We start from the raw sequence: 10,047 nt of genomic DNA, 5'->3' as shown, positions 1-10,047 counted from the left end.
CTTTCAGATGACAAAAAGTTGTGAGTCTCGGTCTGGGTTGAGTTCCTTGGTCTTCTTTTGTCTTGTTGGCCTTTCATGCAAACTATTGCTCAGTCTGTTGGCAAAGTTGTTTGCCTTGAGCCAGACCTATTTTTTAATGCTCACCCTCAAAAGAGGGTATGCGTTGAGGTCGACCTTTCACGCAACCTGAAAGAAACTATTGATATCCAAGTGGGAGGCAATACCTTCACCCAGAAGGTGCTTTATTTGAACCTTCCCAACACTTGTTATCGGTGCCAATGGGCAGAACAAAAGATCAAGGATTGTCCCTTGGCTATTCCAAAATAAAACCTCGTGTTAAGGAGTTTGACTCTCGACCTATGGAGGGAACTAAGAAGGATGAATGGACCACTATAGTTCGCAAAGTCAAAAACTTTGTGGCTTAGGCCCAAAAGAATCCTGTTGGTTCTAGTTCTCAATCGACGATGGAACCTTCTACGTAGACACCGTCTACCCAAGCGGTTTTTATGCCACCCACTTTGGTTTCAAACTCTGACCAGTAGGGGAAGGACTCTTCTAAGGGTGTCGCTCGACCCCCTTGGGTGAACACTCCTCAGGCTACGTCTGCGAATTCTACTCCACACTCTCTGTACTGCTCTTGCAACCCTTCTGGGCATGTTGAGATTGCAAATGGTGATTCAGAAAAATGACAAGTCATTTCCGGTGGGGACTCTCTTCCCGGTCTTAGTTCAGATTTTTTGCGCAATAGCTTCTCCTCTCTTTGGGACAAGGAAGATATGCAATTTTTTTCATGAATTACATCTCATGGAATGTTCAAGGTCTCACTGACCTCACCAGAAAGTATTTTGTTCAAGATGCTTGTCAACGTGTTGTAGGCCTGGATGTTCTCTACCTTCAGGAAATTAAAATTATTGGTTTCATGCTCAATGTTGCATGCCGTGTTATTTGGCCGGATAGCCTTATTTTTGCCTCCTAGTAGGAAGTTGGTTGAGGTGGAGTTGCTACACTCATTTCACCTCGTTGGCTCTCTGCAGTTATTTCTCACGGTTTTGATCCCATGTAGCGCATCGTATGGGTTCTGCTGTCAATTGATAATCATTTCAGTGGGATCATTAATATTTATGCTCGCAATGATGCGGTTGATAGATCACACCTATGGCACTAGATTGCTAACAATCTACCACCTGCAACTTGGGTCATGTGTGGGGACTTCAATATGGTTGAAGTGGCGACCGATAAGGATGAAATTTTGCCTTTTTGCTGAACAGTTGGTGAGAGGGAAGCCTGGTACTATATGTGTAATAAGTTGGGTCTTTTTGACCCCAACACCAACCGTCATCATCTTAGTAGGGTCTGGCACACTTAGTCTAATTTCAGAGCTAGCTCTGACAAAATTCTTAAAAGGCTTGATCGTGCTATGATAATTGTGCAATCTTTTTTTTCTTTTTCTGAAGATCAAGATCTGCCTGTCACTCCTCTTGTTGATGTGACATTGTCCGATCACTTCCCCATAAATTTTAACATTGACTAGCAGCCAGCTAGGCAACGTCCTTCCAAGACGCAATTCTACCTCTACACCTCTCTCTTGCATCATCAAACCACGTTGGCCCATGTTCAAAGGGTTTGGAATTTACAACCAAGGCCTCATCATCACATTGGTTAGATTGTGTGGTGGAATGATGCCATTACCTATTCTGTGAGGTTTCTACACATTTGTGGTAGACAACTTGCCATGTACCGATCGTGTGACGTGACCACCAAAGATCTTTGTGCTGTCACAAAAGCTCCGGCCTTGAATCCTTTTGATTCTAACCTACAACTTCGATTATCCCAACTCCGCCATCAGAAACAAGTTCTCGATAGCTATTCTACCAGAGGAGCTCAAATCAAAGCCAGGTTACATTGGCTCAAGGTGGGCGATAGGGCCTCCAAGGAATTTTTCTTGGCTTTGCGTGCCCATCATACCTCTGTAGGGATCAAGAAAATCAAAGAGGGGTAGGTTGTTCTCACCGAGCTGCCTAATATTATGCAAGCTTTTGTCCATCATTATGAGAAGGTGTTCACAACACATGGAGACTCTCCAACCAGAGTCCAAGCTTTGCAAGATTGCTTAGCTTTTGTTTCCAAATGACTTTCCGAGTCTTAGCAAACCTTCTGTGATCTCTTACTGACCATTGATGATCTCAAGGAAGTCATTTTTTCTATGGCGAATGATAAAACCCCTGGGTGTGATGGGTTCCCCTATGAATTCTACAAAGCCCTATGGCCTTATGTTGGTCCTGACCTCCATAAGGTCTACCTTGAATCTTTTCATTCCCAATCCCTAGGAGTGATGCTTAATCGGGGTAATATAAAATGTATCCCTAAGGATGGGGACCTGGAGGACATTTGCAATTGGAGGCCTATTACCTTCCTCAATGTCTCGTACAAGATCATTGCCAAATCCTTGGCTCTCAAGATTCGTCATCTCCTTCCTCTTATTGTTCATCCAGAGCAGACTGAATTTATCAACTCCATGTTTATTTTGGATAATATTATTGTTGTTTGGGAAGGGATGGACTGGGCCAAACGCTCTAAACAACGGGTAATCTTTCTTAAGATTGACTTTGCTAAGGCATATGATCGCATTGAGTGGCCATTTATCTTGGTTATGCTCAAAGCCCTTGGCTTAGGTCCCAGATTCATTCAATCTGTCCAAATGTTATTCAAAGATACCTCAGCCTGTATCACCATTAATGACCGATAGTCTGAGGCTTTTGGCCTTTTCAGATCCATTCGCCAGGGATGTCCTCTGGCTCTTGCTTTATATGTTCTTGCAATGGAAGGGTTTGGTTACTTACTTGCTAATGTTATCTCTGTTGGGCGTGTTTGTGGTATCTCCTTGCCTGAGTTACCTTCTCAACTTGTCAATGGTCATTTTGCGGATGATTTCTTCCTCACTCTCATTGAGGAAGAAGAAAATTTACAGGCCTCTCTTCAATGTCTGGACACCTTTTTTCTTGGCTTCTGGTTCGGCCATTCAATGGCACAAGATGTAATGTTATACAAGTCTTTTCTTCTCGCCCCGCGTTGGATTCTTCAATATGATTGGCAATGGCTTCATCATGGTGAAATTTTTCTCTTTTTGGGCATTCCCTTTGCCTTTCAATCTTTGTCTGTGGATCTTTGGAATGTTGTTTTAGCCAGGATTGAGAAAAAGTTGGCCTATTGGATTACCAAGCCTCTCTCTCTCTCGCTGGTAAATTCCAAATTTGTTCTAAGGTTTTGGTTGCCACCCATGTCTATTACTCCTCATGTTGGGCTCCTTCTAAGGCCTCTTACATGAAGTTGGAAAGACTTATGCGGGCTTTTCTTTGGGCTTTTGGGTCTAACCATCAAGGTTTTCACAGGGTCGCTTGGGAGTATTATTGTCTTCCCAAGGAGTCTGGAGGGCTTGACCTTATGTGCTAAATGGATAATTAGAGCCTTATCTGGCGATAAGGCCTGGAAAATCCTTCTTCGACATTGCATTTCTTCAGGATTTCCTACCAACAAGTCGGCTTGGAAGGGGATTGGTTTTCAAACCCTGCTCATTATGAAAGACCCTGTTCAGATCCAAGGTACTTTTGTTGTTAAAAGCATCTGGTGTGCTTCGGAAGCTATCAAGCCTTGGCTTCAATGGGTGGGTGATGGTTTTCGTGACAGGATCTCCATGAATCAATACAACCTTTGATGGTCACCTCTTTTTCAGGTGCAAGGGTTACCACTGGCCAAAATCCAGGGTGTTAGTGCTCTATGTTTTCACAAACGCGACATTAGAACACCTAAGGATCTATTTTCTAGAGCTTCCATGAGCCTCCGGTCATGGGATGACCTCCAAGTCTAGTTTCATTTGTCTCAACTAGATTGACAAACTTATGACCTTCTGGTCTCGACCTTACCCTCACATTTTCTACATAAGCTTGGCGTTTAGTTTGTTGGACCTTGGTGGAAATATTGGAAGTGGCATCCTTGGACTCCTTTCACCAACTACAAACCCAAAATGGGTTATCTATGGTTGGTTCCCCATTTGCCTATGGTCCATATTCTCAACCAGCGGTGGCACTTGCAGTCTTCTCAGACTTCTTGAAGATTCAGGTTTCTTGTTGTCTGGTCCACCACCACTGAACCCAAGATTGCACACTTTTCTTGGTGTGTGCTTTTTCAAGGGCTGGCTTTGGGTTCCAGACTTAAGCATTTTGGGGTTCTTGATCCCCGATGCCCTTTTTGTGGTCACCCAGAAACTTTTATGCACATTTTTTGGTTCTGTAGAAGAGCTCAAAAGTACTAGATTTGGATCCATGATGTCTTTCGGCCTTTTTGACCGGAGCCCTTTTCTTGGCATATGGCTCTTCTAGGCGATTTGACTAGAATCCCCTTCAAATTTTCCTAGATATGGAATACTTTCAGAATGGAGATCCTATTCACTCTTTGGAAGGATAGAAATGCAGTTCTTTTTACTCATAACTTTTTGGATAGTAATGTCTCGCTTTATGTTAAAGCTTGTATTTGTAATAATGTATTAATGCGGATTCAAGTACAAGCTAACAAAGTGGCTCTAGAGGTGGGCCACTTACAGGAGCTCCTCTAGCACTGGGGTAACACCCCTTGTGTGATTGCCAGAGTGCCACCAGATTTTGTCTCTGTCGACCGCACTCCGCCCCGTGGTCGTCGGCGTGGCCACAGTTCCTCCACTTGTCACTCTCAGACCCCGCAGTCCCAAGCTCCTCGCCGCTCCTCTGGCGGGAGAGACAATGTGTGGAGGCATCACTCAGCTTCTCCTCCATGTCGTGGCTCTGCCTCGGGGTGGCCTTTTGCTGCTCCTGTGATTTTGGCTCCTCCTGCTGGTGATGGCTCTGGGTGGCCTTCTGCCACCACCTCCAAGTTTCCTTGCCTAGCTCTAGTGATTTCGCCTCCCAGGCGGGAGGAAGGAGAAGTTGACAAAGATCCTAAAGATGGGTGGTCCGTGTCGGACCTGAGTCTTGACCCTGCTAATGTATGGGGCAAGAAAGATGATCCAGATCCTCCTCCCTCGGCTGCCTCTACTTTGGCTTCTTGAGGAAGTTTTTTGATGAATAGCTTTGTTTTTTGACTCCGGCTTCTGGCCATGTGACTCTCGCAGGGTGATCTTGTATGCCCCAACCTTTGTGAATATGTACTTTAATATTTTTAATTAATAGAGAAGGCCTATTCATAAAAAAAAATTACAAATTTTTATTCTCTTTCGTTCTCTAGAAAATTTGTAAATATGTATGTCTTTGTAAAAACAAATTAAATTATTAAATTTTAATTTTGTATTCTGAAAATTTTTACTGTGTCTATGATTTTTATTCATAGATTCTTATGGTTAAATTTTATTATTAAATTATGTTTTTTTAATTTACTGTTTTATTTGTTTATTTTTTAATCGTGGGTTAAACCCACGCTATGGGGAGGCTCGACTCATAGTCGTGGGGAGCCTCAACCCATAGACGTGGGGAGGTTTTCCCATGTTGTGGGGAGCCAAGCTCCCACAGTTGTGGGGAGGCTTACCCATGCTGTGGGGAGACTCTCCCACACTGTGGTGAGAGGTTTCTCCCACAGTCGTGGGTAATCTTCCCACGCCCCTTCCAAAGTGATTTTCGCAGAGTTTTTGTTTATTGGGCCCTGTCAAAATTATTATGTTTTGCGTTTAATTATTTCGCTAGTTTAATATATATAGATATACATATACATATTGATGCGGTGAGAAATGGCTACAGACTCAAAAAGCAAACTCAATGTTAGTATGTTAGTTCAAACATGAAACCAAGAACAAAGAACTAAAAACCATCTCAAAACATATTCAAAGGAGATTTAAAAGCAAAAAATGAAGAAAGGATAAACAAACAAACAAACAAAGATTCGTTCATCCTAAGATGCCTCCATAATGCTTTAATGGTTGTTCCTCCCTTGTTTATCTCCTCTCCAAGTCCCAAATGAATGAAGCTCTCAGCTTTTAGCATAAGCCATGGATGCCATATGGAGATTCAAGATTGTTTGAAAATACTTAAATAAGATGCTATGCAAATTAAAATGACGATGCTATGAGAAAGCTCTAAATGTCTATCCTAATATCAGTATAGTAACAATGCTCTAATGCTTCCTCCTTCGCTTGAAGGTGAGGCTCCTTTTATAGGGAAAAATGTTGATTGAATGGCTAAGATTGAGTGAGTTTATGAAGGGCTAGGATTGATGGGTTTGTGATCCATGTGATGGTTTTCAATCCAATCCCATGATGACAAGTGTCAACATGTAATGGCTTGAGAGGAGAGGAAGGGAGCATAAAATGCCTGAGGAGACATGAGGGTAACCTCATGTGGTTGGGGTTTATTGGATAAAACTTTTATCCAAGGGTAAGGTTATTATCTGATGGGTAAACTCTTGTGCAAAGTTTACTCATGGTTAAGCTTTGACCAAAGGGTCAAGACCCATGTGGGTTGGATTGTTGGAGAAGGGAAACATGTATGACTCTGTAAGAGTCTTAAATGGGTGAAATGATGGGTTGAGGGTTAATCTTGGATTAGGATTGTGCAAATGGTTAGAAGAGGGACTAGGATAAATTGGAAGGGGTTAGAAGAATCTAGAAGGGGTTTAGAGAAATCTAGAAGAATCTAGAAAGAGGTGGGTGTGGGTAAATAGGTTTTTATTAAAATAAAAATCTATTTAAATGTGCAACTCGCATTTGTAGGAGAAAGCAAGTGGATGAATTATTTTTAAATAAACATTGATTTGCTAAAAAAGGGGATTTGATTTTTAAATAAATGTTAAATTTATTTAAATAGGAAGAAGGGGGATGAATTAAATAAATTAGATTTATTTAATAACTTGGACTATAGTTAGTAATTAAATAAATGTTAAATTTATTTAAATAGGAAGAAGGGGGATGAATTAAATAAATTAGATTTATTTAATAACCTGGACTATAGTTAGTAATTAAATAAATTGATTAAATTTATTTAACTTAGAATAGAAGAATAGGCTAAGGTGAATTAATTAAATGTTAATTTAATTAATAGAAGAATATTTAGTCATTAAATAAATATTTAATATTCATTTAATTAATAGACAAATTTATGTGTCTACATTTGCCCCTTTTGAGATGGTGTGGTTTATCGCACCATTTCAAAGAACAACAGATAGGTATGAGAAAAATGGCCTAGGGATGTTAGTTTCGTGGGTTGGTATGCCCACTCAAGAGATGGGCCGAAAATTTTGAAAAATTGGGCGATCTCTCAAAAAAGAGAAAGAAATTAGGGGATGATAGAAGAAATGAAGTTGCAATAAATGGTGAAAGAATGGAGGAAAATGGGGTTAAAACAAAGAAAAGGCAAGCCTCGAAAGTTCTCAGGGTCTACGACGGTCAACGAGGCGAAGCAAGGGGAGGGTTGGGTAGGGTATATTTAGGCTAGAAGGGGTAAAATGGTCCTCATTTGCACCCTCTCCTATACCGACCCAGAGGTCCTGACAGTGGCATTTGCAGCAGATTGATTGAGCGAAAATGGTTTTCCCACTCGTGGATCATCGATTCAAGCGGATCCGAAGGTACTAGCGGCCAGCCGACTATGGACCCCCGATATGTCCAATTCTAACTTTTGCCTTTAGAGCTCATTTATTGCACTTAATAGCTAGGGGAAAAGTTCAGACAACAAAGACGCTAAAACATTGTTTTAGCACCTTTGTCACCCAAAATAGTGCTTTCATGCCGCATTGGCATTTTTGTATAGTTGTTGTAGCGCTTTTGTCAAGATAGCGCTAGTGCTAGGGAGTTTTAGCGCTAATGTTTTCACTGTTTTGGCGCTATTGTCATGGTGATAGAAATGTGATTGTTGTAGTGCTATCGTTGCGTACTGTAGCGAATATGTACCAATGTAGCACTTTTGTAGGGATAAAGTAGTGCTAGTGTTCATTTTAGCGTTGTTGTGTTAGTAGAATACCTCTCTTGATGTTGCTTAGTGCTTTTGTCATTTTTTAGCGCTTTTGGGTCTGAGTATAGGACTATCAATGTTGATGCCCCAATTTCATAGTCAAGTTGATAGTTGATGTCAATGTTGCGAGTGTATGCATGTTTGTGACTTGTGTGAGACTCAGTGTACCCATTGAGACTAGGCGGTATGATGCCATGCATGTTGGTAGTTGAGGTGTTATGAGTCAAGTTACCTTATGAGACTTAGATACTTTGAAAAAGCGTACGATAAAGTCTAGGTAATAGTCATATGTTTGCATAAAGAGATTGACTCTTTTGTTCGATTGTGTATGGAGGAGGATCACCTAGGAGTGTTGCAGATGAGAGAGAGGCATCCGACCATACAGCGTTTGCATGATTAGTTAACAGACCTTGAGATTGACTACATATGTGTTGCAGGACTATTTGATATGATGCATCTACCCGTGATTCGTACAAATCATGGATTACTGAGTGCGTTGGTCGAGCGGTAACACAACGAGACATGCTCATTCCACTTGGCGAAGGGAGAGATGTCCATTACACTGGAGGATGTCTGGAGGATATTGCATATTCTGATCACTAGAGAGTTGGTTGCCTATGATAGGGCGATGGGTGAGGCAACACTACGATGAGTGTTTCCCTATCCGGAGTTATAGGTGTATGATAGATCTGTCCCTTGGGAGGATATAGTAGATTTACATGGGCCACTACCGGCAGTACTATCAGGCATTGTTTGAGGGCTCCTATGCCTTGATCGGAGGTCACATGGGCTTGTTGTTAGTTGGGGATAGGTCATTGAGTGGATGGCCAACGGGAAACTCGATATGCATCCAGGGGTCGTGTGTATTGGCCCATTTGTACAAGGATTTGCATGAGGTGGTTTACCATTACATCACCTTGCTAGGCGTAGGGATCAAATTGCCACATATCTAGTCATGGGAGCACTTGCCTTTCACTAGACCTATGTGTATGAGATTTAGGGCGATTGATCAACCCTATGTTTATATGTACAGAGGGATGATGACATAGCCCCAGCTGGGGAAGATGGAGTATTGGCGATGGGCACTAAATGATTTAGATATAGTGATATGGCATCCTTGCTTGGATTGTGAGCAGTGGGAGGATTATGTAGTGGCGATGCCCTATGTATTCATAGTGTGGTTTTTTATTGGGTGCACATTTTATGTGGTTGAGAAACATCTACCCAGCTGAGTGATGAGGCAGTTTGGTCAGACACAAGGTATGCCATGAGGTTCCAGAGAGTATGCCAGAATTGTCCAAGACAGATTCCAGTGGGGGCTTATATTTCCCTATGATTAGGCATTGGCAGAGTTTCGAACTTTATAGATGAGACCATGGCCATATCGAGCAGAGGTGGCAGATGCGGGGGTGATAGATGAGTATGCACAGTATGTGGCCATACATCCCTTTCAACGGATTTTAGATCCAACAGAGCCAGTACCACCATTTGAGGATGATAGGGCTTCGAGACAGGGGAGGAGGAGGAGGAGGAGGAGAGTAGATGGGGGAGGTGGGGGAGGGAGAGGAATTGGAGATGGGGGTGGAGGAGGTGGTGGAGGTGGATTAGGTGGTAGGGGTTTGAGGATAGGCAGGGGTGGGATTCCTTTGCAGCTACGACAGGGACTAGCAATAGCAGCATCAGGAGAGAGGGAAGAGGGAGGAGCAGGGTGAGATATGGGCAGTGGTGGGGATGTAGATGGAAATGCAGGTATGGGGGGCATAGGTGGAGATGTGGTGATGGAGGAGGGACATGGAGTCGTAGATGGTGGACAGGGGGACCTTCGACAGGTCATGATAGTGCGATTACAAAATTGTCTCACCGTCACCGAGGATCGCATCCGATATTTAGAGGCTCAGCTCGATAATAGGGATGCAAAGATTGTTGCCAGAGATGTTTAGTTATTCGCTTGGGGGCCAAGCTGATGGTTGTACTCAAGGAGAGGGATGATGTGGTAGATAGAGTGAGGAAACTATAGGACAGGGTCTGAGCATTAGAGGGAGTACATGGATAGGGTGCCACAGGAGAGGTGATGAGGGAGATG

General features: G+C 42.6%; 1 protein-coding gene across 1 annotated transcript; it reads left to right on the top strand.

The window, feature by feature from the left end:
- The first annotated feature begins 9,331 nt into the window (after nucleotides 1-9,331).
- On the top strand, nucleotides 9,332-9,676 carry LOC131858948 (uncharacterized). The gene has a single exon (XM_059212445.1). It carries the CDS (start codon nucleotides 9,332-9,334, stop codon nucleotides 9,674-9,676), a length of 345 nt encoding a protein of 114 aa, XP_059068428.1.
- The last annotated feature ends 371 nt before the right edge of the window (nucleotides 9,677-10,047 follow it).

Source organism: Cryptomeria japonica, chromosome 10 (genome assembly GCF_030272615.1).
Source record: "Cryptomeria japonica chromosome 10, Sugi_1.0, whole genome shotgun sequence".
In the NCBI taxonomy this organism is placed as follows: Eukaryota; Viridiplantae; Streptophyta; class Pinopsida; order Cupressales; family Cupressaceae; genus Cryptomeria; species Cryptomeria japonica.
The sequence above is the reverse complement of the archived record's forward strand: the minus strand, read 5'-3'. Positions and strand labels throughout refer to the sequence as shown.